Source organism: Myxine glutinosa, chromosome 1, assembly GCF_964187855.1.
Source record: "Myxine glutinosa chromosome 1, kmMyxGlut1.1, whole genome shotgun sequence".
Taxonomy (NCBI): domain Eukaryota; kingdom Metazoa; phylum Chordata; class Myxini; order Myxiniformes; family Myxinidae; genus Myxine; species Myxine glutinosa.
The window spans coordinates 247458814-247485571 of record NC_136261.1 but is presented as its reverse complement, the minus strand read 5'-3'; the positions used below and the strand labels follow the sequence as shown (position 1 = coordinate 247485571).

General features: G+C 49.2%; 1 protein-coding gene across 1 annotated transcript; it reads left to right on the top strand.

Annotated features, from left to right (window-relative positions):
- The first annotated feature begins 9048 nt into the window (after positions 1 to 9048).
- On the top strand, positions 9049 to 23592 carry LOC144889883 (uncharacterized). Its single transcript, XM_078771086.1, has 4 exons — positions 9049 to 10354; positions 17316 to 17381; positions 17582 to 17644; positions 23513 to 23592. Exons 1-4 carry the CDS (start codon positions 9163 to 9165, stop codon positions 23590 to 23592), a joined length of 1401 nt encoding a protein of 466 aa, XP_078627212.1. The 5' UTR covers positions 9049 to 9162.
- The last annotated feature ends 3166 nt before the right edge of the window (positions 23593 to 26758 follow it).

Sequence of the window (26758 nt, the reverse complement as noted above, 5' to 3'; positions counted from 1 at the left end):
GTCCATAATATGCTTCACAGCCTTTACATCAAGAAATGTATCACTTTCTGGATTCAGTGCAACAAGTGCACCAGCAAAGTGTGAGCTCCGCTCGCTGAATCTGTGATCCATCTCTCCAAGTACTGAATCAATAGTGTTGTAGTGCAGTCTCTGAAGTTCTGTTTTTCGTCATCATCTCTGTGTCCTGTAGTTCCCATAACGACATACTCCTCCATATTTGTGTTCGCTTTGCGTCTCCGTTTGGGGATCGCGGGTCTCAGTGATGCGCTGGCAGCCGTGGCCATGTCCCACCCCTTATTAAACTCCTCGTCAATGAGCAAACTACTTCCTCAAACGTCACCTGATGCAAATATGACCAACAGGGTGTGTTTTTTTCTTTTCTTATTTTTGTTTTTATTTCATTTCATTTCGCGAAAATATTTTCACATTTAATATGATAAATATAAATTAATTAATAAAACGCAAAGTTTGGCGCCAAAGTCTTGGCCTGTGGGGGGGGGGCATGGCCCGCGAATGCCCCCCCCCCCCTCCCATGACGCCGACCCTGGAGCCAGGTCTCAATTTCTTCCATGGAGCAGTTTCAGAGATATGGATGTGCGAGGTTTTTACAAGATGGCGCCCGCATGCACGTCTTGGTACCAGCACACACATGCACGTCTCAGTACGAGCACACACATGCACGTCTTAGTACGAGCACACACATGCACGTCTTGGTACGAGCACACGCAGGCATGTCTATGTACGATCACACGCAGGCATGTCTATGTACGAGCACATCACATGGGCACATTAATTTATTTAACGCACAAAAGTCACTGTGATATAGCCAACGTTTTCGAGGTGAAGGTACAGCCAAGCACAGACATACAGACACACAGACACACACACAATGAGTGGGTGACAGCAGCCGAGCACGGCACCGAAGACTTGCAGGACGATATTGTGGTGCTGTGCATACACGACTCGATTGCCAGAAAGGTAGGCCATAACGCGTTGGGACAAACAAAGAGTCTTTATTAAGAGCTCGCACTTCAGCACTGGGCGGGCTCGAGCTTAGAGCCCGCATATATGTCCCGAAGCCAAGCCTTGCCCCCGGGCGTGGCCGATCGGTCGAAAGGCGGAGCATGCGTTTTCGTTCCCAGCCTGGACGCTCGTGCCACACACTGGTGCGCGGAATTATTGTCCCTTGTGCCCGCCACACGCGCCCCCCCAGAATTCCCGTGCACCTGAAGGGTGAGTTTGCGGGGAAGCCGGATGACCTGGCTGAAACGCCCCCTGGCGATGCGTGCATGGCTGGGGGGTAGCGGGACGGCGGGGCTGGGGGGTGCCGGGGGTCCGACCGCCGGGGGGCGGCCTCGACGCGGAGGCAGAGCTGCTTGCGGGGGGTGGTCCAGATCGAGGTGGGCCGGCTTGAGGTGGTCCACGGAGATGCGATCCGGGGCACCGCCGATGTCGACGGTGAAATATTTGTCCCCGGTCTCCAGCACGCAGAAGGGCCTGTCGTACGGGGGCCGCAGCGGTGCCCGGTGGGCGTCGTGCCGGACGAAGACGTACTCCGCCGTGCGAAGCTCTGGGGCGACATGGGAAGACGGGCAACCGTGGTGTGCCGTCGGCACCGGGGCGAACCTCCGGGCGGTCTCCTGAAGGGCGGAGCGCCGCGGACCAAGGAGCCATGGAGTCGGGGATGAATTCGCCCGGTACCCGCAGTGGTTGCCTGAAGACCAGCTCCGCCGAGGACGCGCGCAGGTCATCCTTGGGCGCCGTCCTGAGGCCCAGCAGGACCCAGGGGAGCCTGTCGGCCCAGCTGCCATTGCGTAGGCTGGCCCGGAGCGCGGCCTTCATCGAGCGATGAAAGCGCTTGCACAGGCCATTGGCCTGGGGGTGGTAGGCCGTGGTGCGGTGTAGTTTTACACCGAGCCCTTGCGCCACCACGGCCCAGAGCTCCGAGTTGAACTGGGGGCCGTGGTCGGACGAGATGTCCGAGGGGGCACCGAACCGGGCAACTCAAGTGGCGATGAAGGCTTGCGCCACATCAGCCGCAGACGTCGCCGCCAATGGGACGGCCTCCGGCCACCGTGTGGTGCGGTCCACCATGGTGAGGAGGGGGGTGAACCCCCACGAGGGGGGCAGAGGTCCCACCAAGTCGACGTGCACGTGGTCGAACCGACGCTCGGGCACCGCAAACGGGGCCAATGGGGCCTGGATGTGGCGGTGGACCTTTGCGCGCTGCCACGCGAGGCAGGTCCTGGCCCAGTCGCAGACGTCCTTCCTGAGGCCATGCCAGACGAACTTCGCTGCGACGAGCTTCTGGGAGGCCTTCGTGCCCGGGTGGGACAGGCCGTGGATGGCATCGAACACTGGGCGCTGCCAGTCAGCGGGCACGATGGGGCGAGGCCGGCCGAGGGAGACGTCGCACAGGAGGGCCGCGCCCACGGCATCGAACGGCACCACGGTGACGCGGAGGCCCGTGACAGCGGTCCGCAAGGCCTGTACGCCAGGGTCGGCGGTCTGGTCCTCCGCCATCCGGGCATAGTCGATCCCGAGGTGGACCGCATGCGCGACGGACCGGGAAAGGCAATCCGCCACCAGGTTGTCTTTACCCGCCACGTGACGGATGTCCGTCGTATACTAGGACACGGCAGAGATGTGACGCTGCTGCCGTGCTGACCATGGCTCGGCGACCTTGGCCATCGCGAACACAAGGGGCTTGAGGTCGACGAAAGCCGTGAACGGGCGGCCCTCCAGCAGATGGCGGAAGTGTCGGACCGCCAGGTGGAGCCCGAGCAGCTCACGGTCGAAGGTGCTGTAGCGGCGTTCGTGCGGACGAAGCTGCCGGCTAATAAACGCCAGCGGTTGCCAAGCACCACGCACCCACTGCTCGTGCACCACACCCGCCACGTAGTCCGACGCGTCGGTGGTGAGGGCGATCGGCGCATCGGGCGCCGGGTGTGCCAGCATGGTGGCATTGGCCAAGGCCAGCTTTGCGCCCGCAAACGCCGCGGCCATCGGCTCCGACCAGGCGATGTCACCTTTGCCCGGCTTGCCCCGGAGGGCCTCGTGCAGGGGGCGGAGGAGCCGGGCGACGTGGGGCACGAAGCGGTGGTAAAAATTTACCATGCCCAGGAACTCCTGGAGCCCCTTGATCGTGCGGGGTCGCGGGAAATCCCTGACCACCTCCACCTTGGCCGGTAAAGGGACGGCCCCGTGCCTGGTGATGCAGTGCCCCAATAAGTCAATGGTGGCGACTCCTAAACGGCACTTTGCGGGGTTGATGATTAGGCCATGCTGGCCCAGGCGTTCGAAAAGCGTGTGGAGTTGGAGCAGGTGCTCCTCCCGGGACGCGCTCGCGACTAGGATGTCGTCCAGGTAGACAAAGAGGAAAGGTAAGTCGCGCAAGACGCTGTTCATAAGCCGTTGGAACGCCTGGGCCGCATTCTTCAACCCGAAAGGCATTCACAGGAACTCGAAGACGCCGAAAGGGGTGATGACGGCCGTCTTCGGGACATCGCCCGGTTGTACGGGGACCTGGTGGTAGCCCCGGATGAGGTCCACCTTGGAAAACACGGTCGTGTTTGCCAACCGGGCGGAAAAGTCCTGGATATGGGTAGTGGTCGGGTGTGGTGGCATCATTGAGCCGGCGGTAGTCCCCGCACGGCCGCCATCCCCCGCCGGGCTTCGGCACAATGTGCAGAGGAGAAGCCCAAGCGCTGTTGGAGCGCCGTACGATCCCCAGCCGCTCCAGCATGGCGAACTCCGCTTTCGCCACGGCGAGCTTCGTGGGTTCGAGTCGGCGTGCCCGGGTGTAGATCAGCGGCCCGACCGTGGGTATATGGTGCTCCACCCCGTGTTTAACGGCCACCGCTGAGAAGGTGGGCCGCGTGAGGGCCGGGAAACTGGCTAGGAGGCGGGTAAAGTAGTCCGCTGCCGGAAGCGTGCAAACTAAACTCGCCGGGACGGAACCTTCCAGCAAGCCGCTTGGCAAGCCGCTCGGTGAGCCCCTCAGTGAGCCGCTCGGTGAGCCGCTCAGTGAACAAGCGAGCGAGCTGAAGGTTTCAGCCTGGATGAGACGTCTGCGCTTCGCGTCGACCAACAGCCCATGCGCACATAGGAAGTCCGCGCCCACCAGGGTCATTGGCACGCTGGCGGTCACGAACGACCATTGAAAGCGCTGCCCTCCGAACCGCAGTGAGAGGCAACGTTTCCCGAATGTGCGGATGGGTGTACCGTTGGCGGCAAGCAAAGTGGGGCCCCGGCCCGTGGCTTGCTTGTCGGACGTGGAGGCAGGGAGCACGCTTACCTGCGCTCCTGTGTCGCAAAGAAAACGGCACCCGGACAATGTGTCCGTGATGAACAGGAGGCTGCCGGAATGGCCGACGCTCATGGCCGCAAGTGAGCGCCGGTCGTTTTCCGACCTGTCAAAAGAACACGGCGGGCGGCACGTTTTAGCCTTGCGGCCGAACCTGGCATGGTAGTTGCACCAGGTTTGCGGCGGTGGCCCCCGCGGCGGCCGTGTCGGCGGCGGTGGTGGTGGCGGCGGCGGTAGTGGGCGGGGCATAGCAGCGGCCACGAGGGAAGCAGGGGGCACTGGAGCCTCCGCACCGGGAGCCACTACGGCAGCACCGTACACCGACCGCGTGTCGCAGGCTGCAAAATACTTGTCGGCCTCTCCAGAAAGGGCGAGGGGTTTCGTTAGTTTGGAACCGGCCAGTGCAAGGCACACCTGTGCAGGTAGCTGGCAGAGGAAAAGTGCGCGGAACAAGAAATCCGGGCGCTGGTCTCCAAGCAGCGACAGCATGAAATCCATTCGGACGGATGGTCGTGTGTCGCCAAGGGCGGGAAGGTCCAGGAGGCGGTCGGCCCGTTCGATCTCCGTGAGCCCGAACGTGGCGAGGAGGAGATGTTTGAGCGCCTCGTACTTGTTGTCGCCCGGCGGGCGCCGAAGGATGGACACGACTCGGGTGGCAGTGCCGGGCCCGAGGGCGGCGACCACGTGGTAGTACCGGGTCTCGTCCGCCGTGGTGCCTCGGAGCTGAAATCGAGCTTCGGTCTGCACGAAACAAACGTCGGCTTGCGCTTCCCAAAACTCAGGGAGTTTGACGGCGACGGCGTTGGTAGCCTTGGCGCGTTCGGGGGTCAGCAACGGCTGAACCAATCGGGGTCACCAGTGTGGTGCTGTGCACACACGACTCGATTGCCAGAGAGGTAGGCCACAACGCGTTGGTACAAACAAAGAGTCTTTATTAAGAGCTCGCACTTCAGCACTGGGCGGGCTCGGGCTTAGAGCCCGCATATATGTCCCGGGGCCACGCCTTTCCCCCGGGCGTGGCCGATCGGTCGAATGGCGGGGCATGCGTTTTCGTTCCCCGCCTGGACGCTCGCGCCACCCACTGGTGCGTGGAATTATTGTCCCTTGTGCCCGCCACAATATAATCGTTATTATCGACACGTAATGTGAATGTTATAGCATTTACAAATAAGTTTCATTTTAAACAAGAACAGTTAACGTTCTAAAACAAGCAATTGTGTTTGTATATATTAAAGCAGCGGAGGTTTTCTGTCCATCTGTGTCTGTCTTTCCGCCCATTGGTTGGCCAGCTGGCCTAACTCCACCCACAACGACGTCATTATGAGGAAGGCTGACTCCACCCACTGGCATTTCGATTTTCAAGCAGTTTTCATTAAAAAAAATAAACTTCCGGGAGCATGCGAGGTAGCGCTTCGTGCCTATACACCGCCCGAAAAATATTTTGGTTTAAAGAACATCTTAACGTTCAAAGAAGGTGTTTTTATTCCGATCTCCAGATTCGGCTCATAGGTGCGAACGAACAGCCGTGTGCGGTTAACCTCATATTGGTTTCTCTTTTATTTATTTTCCTTGAAATTGCGAGGTGAGCGTCCTCTTCACCCTCGTTTCGATGCGATGTCGTGTTTACAGCGCTTGGTGTACTTTTAATTGCCACGTGGTGTGTGATCGTTTGTGCGCAGGCCCATGGTACGTACGTGCTATCGTTACGAAGTATAGATGCAGTATTGCCATTGGTATGTTTATCCGTGATGAGAGACTGGGTCCACGTGCGGTAATCCATCTTCTGGTGTTTGTGCTTCTTTTAGGCCTTGGATAACAGTGATCCATTCGAGGTCGAAACATACACCTATCCCTTGCCAGAGGTAGATGCTGCCTCACCTTCCAGCTCTCAGGTCGTTTTCACGAGACTGGAGCGATTGATGATAAATATAGTTTGATTTTCTTTGAAAAGTGTTTTTATGACCAGCGTGGTTACATTTTGAGAAGGATGTTCCATTTTGCACTTTGAGCGTGCCGAAAGGTCTTTGAAAATGAGTGTTCTAATTGTTTCATAACTTTGAAGGTTCTGGTCCAGTTCGTGCAAAAGACTGATATACCTTTAAACGAGTGTTGGTGCGAAGAGGATGGTGTCAGACCTGCACAACGATCCGTAACAGGTGTGTAAATCGGGATGTAAAAAGTTAATAAGCTACACTTCTACATAATAACGTTTGTTCCTTGGGCTTTTTTTTTTTTTTTTGCAAGTTTGTTGATCACTGGTTTGTGTGTTTGTGTGTCAGCTCACTTATACTTGACTACAGGTTACAGTTTTTAACTGATCTTCACAAAACTTCACCAAACGGTAGAGTTCGTGGTCCGACAAACTCATATATATTTTTGAGGTCAAAAGGTCAACAGGTCAACATAGGCCAAAGGTCAACCACTTAAAACATTTTTTTCCTAAAATCCTCAATTTTCATCCGATTGACATGGAATTTGAATGTGATTTTCATATCGGCTAACTGAATTCAACAAACAATTTTTGAGATCAGCGTAGGCCAAAAGCTCAACATAGGTCAAAAGTCGACCACTTTTTTTCAAATTTCTAAAATCCTCAATTTTCATCCGTTTGACTTGAAATTTGATTAGGATTTACATATCAGCTTACTGAATTCAACCACCAACTATTTTTTTTTAGGAGCTTGGCCAGAGAGGAATCAGTAGAACACAGAAAGACTACCGACCTGCCTGCAGAGAGAGTGAAAGGCCCTCAGAAACAGCTTCATCAAGGGAGATGCCAATGATTCTAAAAGATTTGGTTTCTACAGCATGAAGGTGAGTGAGGGGTGAGGCAGGAGCACCAGCCCAGAGGGGAGAGCAGTACTCCATCAAGTTGTGGATGAAAGCCTTGTTTATGGTGAGAAGCTCAGTCGTGACAATAAAGAACTTCACACGACGGAGGATGCCCAGTCGGCGACTGCCTTTGGAGGCCAGCTTGGAAATGTGGTTTTCCCAGGAAAGATCATGGCAGATAGTGCGACCCAAAAGCTTGAGTGACAGTGGGTTTTCCAGATGGTCTTTACAAAAAGAAATGGTGAGGGTGTGAGATTTTCAGGATTGAATGACATGTTCCACTTTTTTGACCAGTTTGTGATTTTATCCCGTCTGCAGAGAGTGAAGAGGCTGCTGCCTGTCGATCTCAGCGTTGAGATAAGTAGCAGCAGAGGGTGGAGTCATCAGCAAGAAGATAGAGAGGATTTTTCAGAGAGTTGCACAGCTCATTAATGAATACCAGAAAAAGCACAGGGCCCAGAACACTGCCTCGAGGAACTCCAGCCTTAACAGGAAGGGGAGATGACAGAATTACATTCAGGGCCACACGTTTACTACGACTGGAGAGGGACTCCACAAGCCATGGGTGGAGATTTCCTTGGATACCATAAGAGGAGTGTTTGGTGAGCAGGACAGGGTGACCGAACGTATCAAAGGCACGAGGCCTGTTCAGCATTGAGGCCTCAATCCATTGTTGAGACAGCAGAAGCAGCATGTCCAAACTGGAGTGGCCTGGTCTTAATCCAAAATGATGATCACAGATCAAGCCTTTAGAGACTCGGAAGGATTTACTTATTATCAGAAGCGATGATGGATACCATGACCTTGCTGATTATAGGGAGTAGGCTCATTGGTCTGCAGTTGCAGGGATCTCTTTGCACCTTTTTTTTGTAAAGCGGTAACGTTGGCTGATTTCCAAGCAGATGGCAGATGACCTTGAGTAAAAGAGAGGGTGAAGAGACCAGAGAGAGAGAGAGTGTGATAGCACGGCAGAGCAGGATTTGGGGACCCGTGAGCTGATGCTGTCTGGGCCAGTTGCGGAATCGGAGTCGAGAATTGACAAACTTCTCCGCCTTGTTGGGAGAGAAGGGCACAGAGTCTGGGACCAGCTGGGTATGACTGGTTAAGGTAGGCACAGAGAGCGATGGGTTTGGGACACAACATTTTGAGGCAAACACGGAGTTGAGGCATTCAGCTTTTTCAGGTGCAAAGTCAGGTGTGTGGCCGTCTGAGGTAAGGGAGGGAGGGCATGGAAGGGGAACAAACAGCAGAAACAGATTTGACCAGATGCCACCAGGACTTGGAGGAGGGAGACAGGTTTGAGAGTTCAGTCTTCAGAGTAGAGTGGAGTTAATTTTTTCAATCTTTATTTTATTTAAATTGAATTAAATACTTTAACCCTGCTGAACACAAATGGCCTGCTTGTTCGTTCCATGAACCTCCAGTTTAGCAGTACTTGAACATGTGAAATAGGGTGGCGTAGAAGACGACTTCAATTGCGCTTAATATCCGGAATTTTTCTTTTAACCAATCTCAAACTTCATTATTACATTAAAATTGAAGTATACATGCCATGAAGTAACATGTTCTATGAACTCTCAAGATGGTTCTCCATCTCATTTCCCTGCAAAAGACTGACCCTGACTTGTACACAGGTGATGTCTATTCTGTAAATGTAGAAGGCAGACAACACAACAATTTATCTGTCACAGAAGATTCAAAATGTGCTTCTGCAAAGGAAGGATCAGATGGTATTGACATGACAAATGGAAGTGCTTCCTGTTTTGCAACTGGTGAGTGGAAACGTAAAAAATTAACAGACAATATTTTGTGTTGAGAAAATATATAATTTTCGGAGAAGTGTTAAATATTTTGCATTTTGATTTTGACAAAAAAAAAAAGGAAATGTGTTCTTTGTTTCTGTAGAACAAACCAGAAGAAATTTGGGACAAATAAGGTCCAGTCGCAGCTTGACAGTGAGGAAGAAGCCTTTTTTGAAAAAAAAATCACGAAATCAAGACTCCCTTTCTATAAAATACAAGTGCATGTCTTGGCCTCGCAACACAAATATTAGTGTTAAATTAAACAAACACAATAAGCGTCAAAAAAAGCGAATCCTTTGTAAGTGTAATGTGTGCAGAATGGATTTTGCTTCAACGAGTAACATGAAAATGCACAGGACGATACACACTGGAAAACGCCCCCACAAGTGCTCCGTCTGTGATAAAGATTTCTCTTGCAAGAGCAGTTTGAAAAGGCATATGAAGATCCACACAGGAGAGCGTCCACACAAATGCTTGATATGTGATCAAGGTTTCTCTGAAAAACACGAATTTAAATTACATTTGAGGATCCATACAGGAGATCGCCATCACACATGCTCGATATGTGATAAAGGTTTCTCTCAAAAAGGCAGTTTTAAATTACATATGAGGATCCATACAGGTTTGCGTCCTTACAAATGCTCCATTTGTGATAAAGGTTTCTCTCAAAACAGAGATTTGAAATTACATATGAGGATCCATACAGGAGAGCGCCCTCACACATGCTCGATGTGTGATAAAGGTTTCTCTCAAAAAGGCAATTTGAAATTACATATGAGGATCCATACAGGAGAGCGCCTTCACACATGCTCGATATGTGATAAAGGTTTCTCTCAAAACAGAGATTTGAAATTACATATGAGGATCCATACAGGAGAGCGCCCTCACACATGCTCGATGTGTGATAAAGGTTTCTCTCAAAAAGGCAATTTGAAATTACACATGAGGATCCATACCGGAGAGCGTCCTTACACATGCTCGATTTGTGATAAAGGTTTCTCTCAAAACAGAGATTTGAAATTACATATGAGGATCCATACAGGAGAGCGTCCTTACAAATGCTCCATTTGTGATAAAGGTTTCTCTCAAAACAGAGCTTTGAAATTACACATGAGGATCCATACAGGAGAGCAACCTCACACATGCTCGATATGTGATAAAGGTTTCTCTCAAAAAGGCAATTTGAAATTACACATGAGGATCCATACAGGAGAGCGACCCCACACATGCTCGATATGTGATAAAGGTTTCTCTCAAAACATTGATTTGAAATCACATATGAGGATCCATACCGGAGAGCGTCCTTACAAATGCTCCATTTGTGATAAAGGCTTCTCTCAAAAAGGCAGTTTGAAATTGCATATGAGGATCCATACAGGAGAGCGTCCTCACAGATGCTCGATATGTGATGAAGGTTTCTCTCAAAAAGGCAGTTTGATATTACATATGAAGATCCATACAGGAGAGACCTCACAAATGCTCGATATGTGCTAAAGGTTTCTCTCGAAAAGACAGTTTGATATCACATATGAAGATCGATGGAAGAGAGCTGAAATCTGAAAGACCAGGATATGAAAAATGATGTGAAGTTGTTTTCGAAATTGAAGAAACCTGAAATTGTACCAGTGATAATCAGAGCAACAGGGAATCCGGATGATCAAGAAAACCCTAACTGAGTACTTAAAAACCATTCCAGGGAATATCACGACAAACAAACTGCAGTTGGAGGGTGTCAGAGGTTCTGTGAGAATTCTAAAACGAGCCCTTGGAACAAAACTATGAGAATGAAGTTTCACAAACTGGTTCATGAATAATGATCCTTCACTGAAAAAGGTGGAGATTTTTAATTCTGGGAGAACTTCCTCCCACCTCATAAAACCTGCATATGTAGACAACAACCAACAATACCATCCTTACAAATGTTTTATTTGTGACAAGGATTTTATTTCTCAACGAAGCTTGAACTTCCGTCGTGCAACCCACGCTGGAGTGCTCACATAAAAAATGCTCTCACTGCGGGAAAAGTTTTGCTGATAAAGGTTTGATAAATTCACATAGCATTACTCATGCTGGGTTGTACGTGCCTTCTTTGTAAGCGATCCTCAGCAGTAGGCAGGGTATTCAGTGAACGAGTAAGGAGAAAGCAGTCTTGAAAACGTACAGCCCTTTGGGTATATACAGCACAACTCCTCTAAATACCATCTGGAACCCCTGACAACCAGCCAGCACCCCACACCCCTTGATGAAAGCCATATGGCTGGCTGTCACCAGAATGTCCACAACAATGACTGCAAATTGCTGCCAAAAGACAACAAGAATCTCAACATTCTAACCCCATCTGCTCAAGTTTTAAGAAAATGACAGCTTATTTAAAAAATGTAACATTTATTTATCAGGTTCTCCATATTCTCATAATAGAGAATTGTTGAAAATCTGATGCCAAAAACTCAAATGGTAACAGAACGTAATCTCTCAATCTTATCTTGGATCTCATTGTGCTTCTTTCACGGTCTTCGTTCGGTTGCCAGTTTGTAGTTATTGTCTGTCCTTGCCATGTGTCCAGCCAAGTTCCATTTGAGTTTTTTGATTGTGACCAGTGTTTAGGAATTTTGTTTTCTCTCTGATTTAGTTGTTTTTCTTGTCCCATTTTGGTTTTGCTCAGATGGCATCTTTGCATGGCAGTTTGAACACCAATGTATACTAAATCTTTGCTGTAGTCCATGTTTCATTGCCGTGTGTGATCTTGGGAGAACACCCTTGTTGTAAAATTGTTTATCAGAAGAAGACTCCTGCCTTTGTTTTTCATGAAACTTGAAGTTGTGAACGGTTCCACAATACAGGAATGTCCTCAAAGCACAAATGCACTGTCTGTGTTATTACCCTCGCCAGAGGAGAGGGTATTGCATTTGAGGCAGTTTATTACTTGGAGTGGGGGGGGGGGGGATTTTTTGCAAGTTTGTTGATCACTCCGGTTTGTGTGTTTGTGTGTTTGTTTGTTTGTTTGTGTGTTTGTCTGTCTGCTCATTTATACTTGACTACAGGTTTTAGTTTTGAACCGATCTTCATGAAACTCCACCAAATGGTAGAGTTCGTGGTCTGACAAATTCCTATATATTTTTGAGGTCAAAAGGTGAAAAGGTCAGCATAGGCCAAAGGTCAACCACTTTTTTTCAAATTTCTAAAATCCTCAGTTTTCATCTGATTGACTTGAAATTTGAATAGCATTTACATATCGGCTAACTGAATTCAACCACCAACTATTTTTGAGATCAGCGTAGGCCAAAAGGTCAACATAGGCCAAAGGTCAACCACTTTTTTTGAATTTCTGAAATCCTCAATTTTCATCCGATTGACTTGAAATGTGAACAGGATTTACATATCAGCTTGCTGAATTCAACCACTAAATATTTTTGAGATCAACATTGGCCAAAAGGTCAACATAGGCCAAAATTGTCTTTTCATCCGATTAACTTAAACTTTTTGAAAACGATTTGCATATCAGGTCACTGAATTCAACCACTAATTATTTTTGAGGTCAAAAGGATGCTCCACTGAGTGGCATTCTGCTTTGTTCTGTTTTGCCAAGTGTTGCTCGATGAGTCATTTTTCGTCTGTCTGCCTGAGCATGATATCTCAGAAAGTTGAGATATTCAAAAACATATGTGTGTGTATATATATATATATATATATATATATATATATATATATATATATATATATATATATATATATATATATATATATATATATATATATACACAGTTGCATATATAGGTTAAAATACATTTACTTCGACACTTCGACGCTTCTACAATTTATAATGCAAATACATTTACATTATAAATTCCTACCCATAACCGTGGTCACATTCTGGACCTTGTCTGCTCTCCTGGATTAATTTTGCACAATCTCTCTGGCTCTGACCTCACCCTCTCTGACCACTTAGCCATCACTATGACCATCAACATCCCCACCCCAGCACCAAGGCATTATCGCACTATCAACTTCCGTAAGCTAAACGCTCTTTCACCTACCTCATTCGCATACACCCTCTCTGAAAAAATGTCCACTTCTCCCTTCGTTGACCTCCACACCCCTTCGTTGACCTCCACACCCCTTCTGACCTCACTGACTACTACAACCACACTCTCTCCTCCTGCCTTGACCAGCTTGTGCCTATAAAAACCAAAACAGTTTCTTTCACCCATTCTGCTCCCTGGTTTAACCCTGAACTCTGCCTGATGAAAACTCATGCTCACCAACTTGAAAGACTCCGCAATAAAACAGGTCTCACAATTCACTCCCAAGCCTACAAGGACCACCTACAACACTACAAAGATGCCCTCTCCAGCGCCTGCTCCGCCTACTACTCTCAAATTATCCACTCTGGCTCTGGAAACCCAAAAGCACTCTTCTCTACAATAAACAAACTCCTCAGCCCCCTAAACACCACCACCCAGTCATTCACAGTAGACAACTGCATCTCCTTCCTTTCATTCTTCCAATGCAAAATTGCCAACATCTACAACAGCTTAACCACCACCGCACCCACTCCCCCTCAAACTACCTGCCCCCCCCTTATCCTGCCAACCCCTGTCTCACTTCTCCCCAGTCTCCCCTACTGACCTCTCTGAATTCCTCATAGGAATGAAAACTGCCACCTGCACTCTTGACCCAATCCCCTCCAGCTTTGTCAAGGCCTCCCTTTTTTTTTTTTTTTTTTTTTTTGTATACAAGATCGAGGCTCGTGAAAGAGCTAACATTAATCACACAAAAAGACAAACCGACACACAAAACACAAAAAACAAGGGGAGCGGTAGACAAGATGGGGAGAGAGGGGGAAGGACACAAAAGAGAGGGGGAAGGACACAAACACAACATTTGAGAGCAGGGACATCGGGAGGACTTGTGGGGAGGTGGGAGAGGATTAAAACATATGAACACTGCAAGGACTCTGGGGTGAATTAGCGGGGGTAGAAAAGATCAAGGTTTTCGATGGGGGAAGATAAGAGATGGTGGTGAACAGCTGTTTTAAAGACCTGGAGGGAGGAGTGGGATTGAAGGGAGTGGGGGAGTTTGTTCCAGAGGTGGGAGAAAAGGGGAATGAAAGAGTGAAGGTGAGCAGAGAGCCTAGACTTTGGCAGTTTAACCAGAAGAGGGTTGCAGGCAGATCTTGTGCGACCTGAAGGAATATTGGGGGGACAGAGCACAGAGAGAGCTGGGGGAGCAAGGCCGGAGAGGAGTCGGTAGAAGACAGAAAGACCACCAACCTGCTTGCGGTGAGTGAGTGAAAGGCCCTCGGCGTTGACTACATCGCAGGAGATTCCAATGATTCTGAAAGCTTTGGCCTCAACAGCGTGAAGCCGAGCAAGGTGTGAGGCAGGAGCACCAGCCCATAGGGGGGAACAGTATTCCATTGAGCTGTGGATGAAAGCCTTGTATGTGGTGAGGAGCTCAGGTGTGCCAAGGAAGGACTTCGCACGACGGAGGATGCCCAGTCGGCGACTGGCTTTGGAGGCCAGCTTGGAAATGTGGTTTTCCCAAGAAAGATCATGGCAGATAGTGAGACCCAAAAGCTTGAGCGACAGAACTTCTTGGAGAGGATTGTTGAGAAAGTAGATGGGAGGGTTGTCCAGTCGGTCCTTTCGGAGAGACATTGTAAGAGTGTGAGATTTGTCAGGATTGAAAGACATGTTCCCTTCCTGCTCTCTCTCCACTTATCACTGCAACAATAAACTCCTCCCTGTCTACAGGCATCGTCCCACCATCCCTCAAAATTGCTGCTGTTACCCCCATTCTGAAAAAACCGGGACTCAACCCTGACACCCTAAATAACTTCAGACCCATCTCCAACCTACCCTTGTGTCAAAAGTTTTGGAACGCGCTGTAGCCACTCAACTTAAACATCACCTCTCTGCCAATAACCTGCATGAAACATTCCAATCCGGATTCCGCTCCAACCACAGTACTGAAACTGCTCTCCTCAAAATCACCAACGACCTTCTCCTCTCCTCTGACGCTGGCAACCTCAACATTCTCATCCTCCTCGACCTCAGCGCCGCCTTTGACACCATCAATCACACCATCCTCCTCACCCGACTTGAAACCACCTTTAACATTACCGGCACTGCCCTCTCTTGGATCAAATCATACCTCTCTGACAGACGCCAGTTCATCTCCATCAATAACTGCAAATCCCCCACTGCTCCCCTCCCCCAAGGTGTTCCCCAAGGTTCAGTTCTTGGCCCCCTCCTCTTCATCCTGTACCTGTCCCCCCTTGGTCACTTAATCCGCCGTCATGGTCTCCAATTCCACTGCTTCGCCGATGACATCCAGCTTTTCATCTCCACCAAGTCCATCTCCACCGCCACCCACTCTATCCTGACAAACTGCATCACTGAAATAAAATCCTGGCTTCAAATCAACTTCCTCAAACTTAACTATGATAAATCTGAAATAATCATCATTGGCCCAAAAACGCTCACCAAATCCACCCATAACTTTGCCCTCAACATCGACGGTTTCCCAGTATCCACCTCCCCTCACATCCGGAATCTTGGCATCATCTTTGACCAAACCCTCTCCTTCGACAAATACACTAAACAGATCACAAAGACAGCCTTCTTTCACCTGAAAAACATCGCCCGTCTCTGTCTATCCCTCTCCTCCACGGCTGCAGAAAGCCTCATCCACGCCTTCATCACCTCCCGTCTGGACTACTGCAACAGCCTCCTCTATGGTTCACCCTCAATAATCAACAATAAACTCCAATACATTCAGAACTCCGCTGCCTCTCTACTCACTCAATCCCGGACCCGTGACCACATCACCCCCGTCCTTTACAAGCTTCACTGGCTCCCCATCCCCCAGAGAATCCAGTACAAAATCCTCCTCTTGACCGACAAAGCCCTCCATAACCTGGCCCCATCCTACCTGACTGACGTCCTCTCCAGACACACTCCCACCCGCAACCTCCTCTCTGCTGGTACCAACCTCCTGCCCCCCCCCCCCATCCGGACCAAATTCAGATCCTGGGGGGACAGGGCCTTCTCCATCGCTGCTCCCATCCTCTGGAACTCACTACCTCACACCATCAGAGACTCCTCCTCACTCACCACATTCAAAACATCACTCAAGACCCACCTGTTCAACACTGTATTCAACATTTAACCCACAGCATTTAACCCCTGACTATCTCTTCTCCTTCTCCTTCCTTTTGCTTTGATTATTTACCTATTGATTTTTGTCTTTTGCATTTGTTTTTTGTACTCTGTCAAAGCGTCTTTGGGCTTCTTGAAAAGCGTTATATAAAATAAATGTATTATTATTATTATTACTTCATGCAGCTGGACAAATCAAATTGGTGCCCCTTTATATGAACTTTTCAGAGCATCACTTGGTTCCTCCTAAGAGCACGTGGGTCGTCCAGCATAAACAACGATATTTTTTGAATGTCCTTTATTTTCTATTGTTTGGCATTTTCTCCAAGCTATTCTCGGACTTGCTTCCTGACCTCCGGACCTTAGGTTACCAGGCTACGGCTAACTCCACGGCCCATTGGGTTGTTGAGCAACCGTGGATGCTGGTTGAGATATTTGTGTCTAACAGGGACCCCACACCTTTATGTTGTGTTATCTGTTGGTGACTCAATGACCTCGGCTAATGACCATGCCCTTAACATTCACCCGTCCTTCACCTCCTATTACTACTACGGCCGAGGAAACTGAGTAAACACTGGCAAAACACGACCGAAGCGAAACAGTGGGGCAGAACTCCTGGCTATCAACTACGTACACCTTTATGTTGGATCAATGGAAGAAAGGGCAAGGACGAAGCAGATGGGAAATGCACGAGTATTTATCACAAAGCATTGGTGAAAAACACTTTATTTATAGCTCTTTATTAACTAAGCAAAGGCAAAAGGGAATGTATCTTCAACAAAAAACAAAGTAAAAAGACACGAAAGAGCAGACTTATCCTTTGTATCGCTATAGGATCTTAATTACAAACAGAGACAACGAAAGAGGCTGTTAGGAGTATGGGAACGACTCCAGGCTCACCTTAACTAGCCAGGTGGGTCGGGATGGGGCCAAATAATACAGGTGGGGGGGAGGAAGTTATAATGAGGGGGTGATGCAGTGTTAATGTCGGAGTGGTGTCACTGCACGTTCCAGCAGACGAACGTGACTTTGAGTGGTTCATTCCCTTCAGGTGAACCTTCGAGCAGATTCGAGCAACTCGTGACTGCCGAGCTCGTTCTGAGGCACCCCAAGGAAGCTCACCACCACGGCAGCTCAGCACCACTGCAGCTCACCACAGCTCACCACCCCCACCCCAAATTCAGCTGCCTTCTGCCCTTTATACTTTCCATGCAGGGCGTGGCTTCCAGGCGAGCACAGCCCATGCAATCGTCTGTCAGCTTAATGCAGCCTTCTCCATTGGTGCGCACATGAAGGGGGGAGGGAACCACAATGAGGCCCATGGAAATTCCCAGTGTGTAAGGCAGCTTTCAACAAAACCCTCACTCCTTCACCTCACAAGTAAAGCGGTAAGAGCATGTCTCCCACCTTTTCCCTCCCACGGGAATGTTCCTTATACAGTATGCATATCGCATGACTTGGCGTTCCACTTTTTTGTGCAGCACTTGGTGTGCTTGAAAGATCCGGCCTCATGCTCCCTGCATTTGGTACGAGTGAAAAGAAAGGTTTGTTTGAATGGCATGTATTTGGGGTGTTCCCCGGGTCACGAAGGTCGAAGTACAAGAAGGTAAGACGCCCGATCTGGAGGATTGTTGACAATTAATTGTTACTTTTGGGGCTTCGGTTGCCGGTATGAATTTGGATGGATGATAATTACCACAAATGAAAGAGTAAAGAATTGAACAAACGGAGGTGGGAATGAACTCGTGGGGTGGAACGGACGGACCGAAAGCAGATTGAAAGAAAGAGATCGTTGTAAATGGGGAGACACCACAACGGGAATACATCGACTAAACCTGCGTTCTGCAACCTTTTTAGCCCAGGACCCAATAAAAACCCAGGCATCCAGTGACGACCCATCGAACCCCCCCCCCCCCCCCCCCCACAAACCTTCACGGAAATATCGATTGCTTATGACGTTGAAGCACGGTGCTATGCGCGCTTGCTTGTACAACAAGAAGGAAGCGGACAACGCAGTGAGTTTAAGAGTCTTTATTAAACGAGCTCAACTGTAGCACTGGCGCGCTCCGGGCTGCGCGCCCGGTGTATATCCCGCGGCCACGCCTACCCCTTGGGCGTGGCCACCGCCCACTTGGTGCGTGGAATGATGCCCTCACGCCAGTGAGCTTTCGTGTCCGCCACACACACCCCCCCAGAATTCCCGCGCACCTGGAGGGCCAGTTTGCGGGGCAAACGCATGACCCGGCGAAGCGCCCTCTGGCGACCGGCGGCGTCCGGGGTGCAGGGATGCTGACTTGCTGACTTGCTGTTGTTCATCTCATTACTGACTTGCTGTTGTTCATCTCGCGTTCTTTCTGGAGAAAAAACTCCCGTGACTTGTTGACATGATCTCCATGTTTTTTCTCGAGGTGCCGTTTCAGCTTTTGGGACCCGAGGGACGCGTTGGCCAACACGTCGAGGCATACCACACACTGGTCGATGAACATTGTGCTCATCGATATTCAAGGTGAACCCATAGTTCAGGAACACAGGCTGATACTTTCCAGCCATGGCGAGTACCTTACGCTCACAGCTCAATCTTTCGAATGAAAAGCGATGGACATTCGCGTGACGGAAACTAAACGTATGATCTGACTGACCGGATGCACGCACAGTACATCGCGGTACATCGGTACATCGCGGTACATCAGTACAGCGTGGTACATCGGTATAGCGCTGTACATCGTGGTACATCGGTACAGCGCGGTGGGAGAGTCCACACTATAAAGTTTGTGTCGGCCTTCGTTTGATCTCTGTTCTGTTCAGTCGGGAGAAGTAAATCGTCGATAAAGTTTTTTCCCCCGCGATTTCTGAAACGATCGTGTGACCCATTGAAAATCCTTCGCGACCCAAACATTGGGTCGTGACCCAATGGTTGCGGAACGTCAGACTAAACCAACCACAACGCATGTTACCATTCCCGATCCCGTTAGACAATGGGCAGAGGTATTCCTTTTCCATAGACAAATAAATAACTATCTCGGGATTTCTGGGGTGTATATGGGTGTACCCCCCCCCCCCCCTCCGTTCAGGGGGTGAATTTTCCAAAACCACAACAATATGATGCATATTGCAGCTTAATATCCTTAGACAGTGACAAGATATGAAGCTCCTAAAACGTCAGTAGAACAAACTATTCTCTTATAGGAGTATAAATAGGTCTGGCACCCTAGTCTTAGGGGATGTAACCCCCTAATTACTTTATTTTTTTTTATTTTTTACAGTATCTAAGGCTTGAAGTGGAACTCACACATTCACATATACACACACATACACACCACGTACACACAGACAAATACAGAGACACAACACCGGGCTTTTAGAAACAAACAGCCACTGAGGTTGGGGGAAGTGCCATCACTTCCCTGGGTACTCTGGGTACCAATGGTGCCACCTTTCGAACCACACTCATGAGTGCCATTTCCTTCTCTCCATGGATGGCAACATATGAGGATTGTCCGTGCTCTTATCATGTAAATGCTAGAAAACGGCACGTCCCATTTTAAAAGTCTTTGGTATGACTTGGCTGGGGTTTGGACTGCCCCACCTCCCCCTCCTAGACTTGAAGCGGACGCTCTCAGCACTACACCACCGAGACATGCAATTTGTTTATAAAATGAACTTATACAAACGAAAAACTGAGATAATGTATTGATGAAATACCTTCAATCAAAGTCTGACCATCACCCTTGTTTGGGTTATTTTAAATATAGCTCATCTGTTAACCTTCTCTTAATAATAAACTGAAAGAACGGCAATTTAACAGCGCGATTAATGAATGCGATTTAAAAATAGAAAAGAAGCAGTCTACCTGTTTTAAATGATAATTTAAGGCCCCCGCCCCCCCCCCCCCCCAAAATAAGAAAGAAAAAAAATAAGCAAACAAATTGTAGGTACTGGTACTGTATCGGACAAGTCGTTGCTCTCATGCATATTCTTCACTGGGAAAGGAGAAGGAAAAGGGTTAAAATTACCATTTTCACACGTGTCAGACTTCTGCCAATTAGTGCATTTCTGCAGTACTGATCTATTGAGATTGATGCTCGTTTAAAACAAAATAAAGATGGAAGGAATGGAGAGGGGGATATGAGGACGAGGTCGGTACAGAGGGACATCACATGTTACTGAGCTGATTTCCTGGCTACTTGGGTATGATGAATATCAGACGATTGCTTTCAGGTTTGTTTCAAGTACATAAATGTGTGTGCACCTGGTTGCAATGGTCCGACAAGATGGTACCCAGCTAGCGCACTTACTTTTGAGCCGTCTTGCCTGGGTTTCATTGTTGACTCGGCTATATAGCTCTCTGCCAGCTTTGTGCGGACGGGCATTGCATCACAAATTGTGCTGGGCCTCTAATAAAGAGAAACCCAAACGCAATTTTTTTCTTCTGAAAACCATGGTAATAGGAAAATATTTTGATATTTTTCTTTTCTTTTGCCAATCACAAAGTGCTGAAAAAAGCCCTAAAGTGTCGATTTTCGATTTTGCCAGTGTCGTCGCACTCATAACCCACCTTGATCCAAATTGTGGTTTACATAGACAAACATTGCACGTTGACCTCCGATTCCGATACTGATTCCAATTTTTTGTATGCTGAATCGAGGCTCGTGAAAGAGCTAACATTTACTTCACAAACAAATCAACCAGACAAACAAAATACCCAAAAAGAGGGAGCGGAAGGCAAGATGGGGAGAAGGGGAAGCACACAAACACAACATCCGAGACCAGGGAGATGTGTGGAAGGGAGAGGGCCCGGGGGGAGGAGGCATGGGAAGGGGGGGGGGAGGGAGAAGTATAAAACACAAGGACACCAAGGACTTCCTGGACAGAAGTTGGTATTTCAAAAAAGTGGAATTGAGGTGAAATTAGCGGGGGTATAAAAGATCAAGGTTTTGGATGGGGGAAGATAAGAGATGGTGGTGAACACCTGTTTTAAAGACCTGGAGGGTGGAGTGGGATTGAAGAGAGTGAGGGAGTTTGTTCCAGAGGTGGGAGAAAAGAGGAATGAAGGAGTGAAAGTGAGCAGAGAGTCTTGATTCTGGCAGTTTAACCATAAGAGGGTTGCAGGCAGATATTGTGCGACCTGTAGGAATATTTGCGGGACAGAGCCCAGAGAGAGCTGGGGGTGCAAGGCCAGAGAGGAGTCGGTAGAAGACGGAAAGACCACCAACCTGCCTGCGGTGAGTGAGTGAGAGGCCTTTGGAGTTAGCTTCATCACGGGAGATTCCAATGATTCTGAATGCTTTGGTTTCAACAGCGTGAAGGCGAGCTAGGTGTGAGGCAGGAGCACCAGCCCAGAGGGGAGAGCAGTATTCCATTGAGCTGCGGATGAAAGCCTTGTATGTGGTGAGGAGCTCAGGTGTGCCAAGGAAGGACTTCGCACGACTGAGGATGCCCAGTCGGCGACTGGCTTTGGAGGCCAGATTTGAAATGTGGTTTTCCCAGGAAAGATCATGGCAGATAGTGAGACCCAAAAGCTTGAGTGACAGAACTTCTTGGAGAGGATTACTCCAAGATTCTTTGAGAGGATTCTTGGAGAGGATGTTATTAGCATATCTGAAGGTTCTCAGTATGTTAAAACTGATCAGACAGTGGGACTTTGAAGAAACAATCAGAGACAACATTGGAGATGGAAACTCTTTCAGGGGAACCAGATGGTATTCATAGAATACTTACCATGCGCAGTCAATTTGTCAACTTGTTCCCTCTGGAGTCTACTGTATTAGAATTTGAATGCATTTGAATGCGGTGTGAGCCGATAAATTCGGCTTGTAGACTCAAGAGGGTTAAAAAAAAATTTTCTTTGATCCAATATGGCTGCCAGATTACGTGAGCGATGACATTATAAATTGATATTCTCTAATATAATTATTGCATAGATCACTCAATACATTTCAAACTGATCAGACTAAGCGTTGTCCCTGTCGAATTATGACGTTGAAGGAGCTGCGCTCCAACGCGAGTCGAAAGAATTGACTCGACCAAAGACGGAATTCGTCCGAGTTGCTTTATTGAAACAAAACAGCTCAGGTATTCTGAAAAGCCCGTTTATCGGGCAGCAATATATATACACATTTATGCCCGGGCGTTTGCCTGGGAAAACCGAGACCGGGTGTCAAGGGCGAGTCCTGGAAAGGCGAGTCTGGACATGCCCGGGCGTCCTGGATGCAGCCTGGCAAGTCGAGGCTGGGAATGCCCAAGCGCTCTGGGCGAGCCCTGGAAAGGCGAGAGCGGGCATGCCCGGACGCTCTGGGCGAGCCCTGGAAAGGCGAGTCTGGACATGCCCGGGCGTCCTGGACGCGGCCTGGCAAGTCGAGGCTGGGCGTGCCCGGGCGCTCTGGGCGAGCCCTGGAAAGGCGAGAGCGGGCATGCCCGGGAAAGACGAGACCGGGCGTGCCCGGGAACAGCGAGTCCGGGCATGCCCAGGAGAGGCGCGTCTGGGCCCGTCCGGACGAGCCCGGCATGGCGATCGCGCCCTGGCCGCGTCCTGGCAGGTGCAAGGCGATTGTGTACATTCAGCGGGAACCGCTACAACGTCATAATAATGGCACCAATGACGTCATCGTTAACATGTATTCCCCATATGGAGTTCTTTACAATGAGACATGTTTCAATTTTTTCCATACAGCGGTTTTGGAGATAGAGAGCTGCAACATTTTTCGGTTTTTCCAAGATGGCGCCTGTATCACATGACATATGACGTCATGATTATCATTAAAATGTTCTCAACGAGGAGGCGCTCCGATGGTGAAAATTTCGTGTCCATCAGACCAACAGTTGCTGAAATTTTTAAAATAATGATCGGATAAGTGTTGTACTTGTCGAATTATGATGTCATAACGAAGGCACCGATGACATCATCGTAAACATATCTTATTCCCCATGGGGAGTACTTGACAATGAGCCAGGCAGAGTCGGCGTCAGAACAATTCTAATCGGGGGGTATTAGGGTAACGGTGGGGGGGGGGGGGTGAACTGCCGTTGGGGCACTCAATCTATGATGTGAATGCTTGATAATAAGAGTTTACCGTCAACAAACAACACAACAACCCAGTTGCAATTTAAAAACATGCTGCAAAGTCTCTCTCTTGCACACACACACACACACACACACACACACACACACACACACACACACACACTGCACAAAATATAGCCTACGTGCAAGCCACGTGTCTGTCTCTCACTGTTTCACTCTCTCACTATTTGCACTGTGCGCGTCATTGGACCATCATTTGAAATAGACAATTTTTCTCCACTCTTACCGAATAAATGCAGACAGACTCAAAAATCATTCAACATTTTGCGTAATAATCATGAAAGCCAAGGCTGGCATCATAAAGTGAATTAAACGCATGGCTTACCTTCAGAAGAGTTGCAGGCGGCGAGTGTTCGTGCTGAACCTCCTAAGAATGGTGTCCTTCCACTCAGTTGTGCATTTTCGGGTTAGGTCCCTCTCAAACGCTAGCTGAACCAACTGGGCCTTTCTTTTGTGGAGCATTGCGTGTCTGTTGTCCGAAAATCCGTTTCTCAGAGTGGAGAATTAATTCTCGCACATTGCTGTGGAGGCGCCAAATGTTGAGGCATGTTTGAAAGCAGTCAGTACACTGGGCATTCCGATCAGATGTGTGTGGTACTTTGAGAGGATATGCTGTGTAGTCCAATCCCCATCGATTGGCTGTGATTGTTTTTGTGAGCTGAAAAACTGTTTTGCAACTTCGTACTCCATCTCAATTATAGGCGATCGTGACAGGTCCATAATATGCTTCACAGCCTTTACATCAAGAAATGTATCACTTTCTGGATTCAGTGCAACAAGTGCACTAGCAAAGTGTGAGCTCCGCTCGCTGAATCTGTGATCCATCTCTGCAAGCACTGAATCAATAGTGTTGTGGTGCAGTCTCTGAAGTTCTGTTTTTTCGTCATCATCTCTGTGTCCTCTAGTTCCCATAACGACATATTCATCCATATTTGTGTTCGCTTTGCGTCTCCGTTTGGGGATCGCGTGTCTCAGTGATGCGCTGCTAGCCATGGCCATGTCCCACACCTTATTAAACTCCTCGTCAATGAGCACACTACTTCCTCAAATGTGACCTGATGCAAATATCACCAACATCACCCCATCACCCTGCCCCATCACCCTCCCCCATCACCCTCCCCCATCACCCTCCCCCATCACCCTGCCATCACCCTCCCACCACCCTCTCGTTGGAGGTATTGACTTATTTAGGGTTGGTTTTCTAAGGCTGTAGGCCGCACCTCATTTTGTCGAATAAAGTGGTATTCGGGTGGTTCCGGTATTTGGGACCGCAGGGACGGAAAGTGCAGGTACGGGGTGCTTGGCACTCCCCAGCCGGCCCGCTCTGAAGGTTCGGATCGAGACACCGGGATTCATTCCGGTCGCCCGGTCGGCCCGGAGGTGGGGGTGCGGGGCCTGTCACGGAACGTCAAAACAAACGGCCTGCCGGGGCCGCCCAAAAGTCGGGCGTGAGGGGCGCGTCCACTAATGGAATGCCTCTCGCTTCCCAGATCGAGGGCCACGTGGTCAGGAGAACCTCGTCCCTTCTGGTTGCCCTGCCGTCCCACCGGGAGCGCTGGCAGGGTGTACTTCAAACTAAGCTTAAGTGTCAAGTGTTAAGTTCCTCCTTGCCCTCGCAAGGGAAAGGCTAGGGTCAAGCTCTTCCAAATTTCCAAACACTAGAAATCGGACGTCTCAAATTAATTAATCATTTGTTAATACATCTGTCGCCCGCGACCTCTCTAGCGCGGGCGTCGAACCAGTTCATTTCCGGGCGACCGGGCCGAGTATCGGCTCGGCCGTGGCCGAAGCCGTTGATTCCGCCGTAGCACGCTAACGCGTAGGCTCGCGCGTCCCCGGTCCGCCGGGGCTCCGCGGGTGTCCTACCGTGCCCGGCACTGCTGATCTCTCAAACTTCCGGGAGTAGGTGCCGGTGCCCGGGGACGGAGTTCGCTGTCTAAACATGGTAGCGCTCGGCCAGTGGGACCGCCGGGACCCACGTACACTCACAAGTTGTTCTGCGCGTGGGCGGCAGTATCAGACCGGGGCGCCCAAACGCTCCCCGGCTAAAGTTCATCCTGAAAGCGCCCACATTGTGCGGACAAACCAAGTCAAGGGCCACGTGGTCAGGAGAACCTCGTCCCTTCCGGTCACACTTTGCCTATCGGCCGGCCTCGAAGACCGAAATTGTGACGGTGTCACCCGAAAAATCGTTGGAGGTATTGACTTCTATAGGGTTGGTTTTCTAAGGCTTATATCAAAATATTAACTTATATCAAATGTCTTTTAAGATGAAAGCGCGATGACGTCACCACGTCACGAGGCACGAATGCACACCTGTGTCGTTGGAGGTATTGACTTCGAAAGGGTTGGTTTTCTAAGGCTTATATCAATATATTAACTTTTATCAAATGTCTTTTAAGATGAAAGCGCGATGACGTCACCACGTCACGCGGCACGAATGCGCACCTCTGTCGGAGATATTGACTTCTATAGGGTTGGTTTTCTAAGGCTTATATCAAAATATTAACTTATATCAAATAAGTCTTTTAAGGTGGAAGCGCAATGACGTCACCGCGTCACGCGGCATGAATGGGTCCATTGTGCACGCTTTCGTTTTATTTCCAAATTAAAATCTGTTCTCACTTTTGCCATAAAAATGACATCAGTGCATCGAATGTGGTATCTTATTTGGTGAAATTCGGTCGATTTGAAGTGGTGAAAATAAAATGTGATCGTGGAAAATCGTAGCGAGGGGCCATTTTGAATCGGTTTTCGATTATTGCACCGGATTATTGCACCCCCCCATCACCCTCCCCCATCACCCTCCCCCATCACCCTCCCATCACCCATCACCCTCCCCCATCACCCTCCCATCACCCATCACCCTCCCAACCCTATATAAGTCAATACCTGTCGTTGGAGGTATTGACTTATATAGGGTTGGTTTTCTAAGGCTGTAGGCCGCACCTCATTTTGTCGAATAAAGTGGTATTCGGGTGGTTCCGGTATTTGGGACCGCAGGGACGGAAAGTGCAGGTACGGGGTGCTTGGCACTCCCCAGCCGGCCCGCTCTGAAGGTTATCTTTGATATAAGATATAAGGCTTATATCAAAAAACCCTATATAAACCAACCCTATACAATATTAACCCTGCACGGTGTCCTCTAGTTCCCATAACGACATATTCATCCATATTTGTGTTCGCTTTGCGTCTCCGTTTGGGGATCACGTATCTCAGTGATGCGCTGCTAGCCATGGCCATGTCCCACACCTTATTAAACTCCTCGTCAATGAGCACACTACTTCCTCAAATGTGACCTGATGCAAATATCACCAACAGGGTGTGTTTTTTCTTTTCTTACTTTTGTTTTTATTTCATTTAGCGAAAAGATTTTCACTTTTAATATGATTGTCGCGGTTACCAGAAGCATGACACAATCACCTTGCACCGGCCGATGATCGTGGTATGTAAATCGGCGGGCGGTTACTTGCCCGGACTCGCCCGGACGTGTCCGGATTTGCCTTGCCCGGGCAGACTCTCGATTTGCATACCACGCCCCGTTGAGAGGCGTGGCTGACTTATTTGCATACCATGA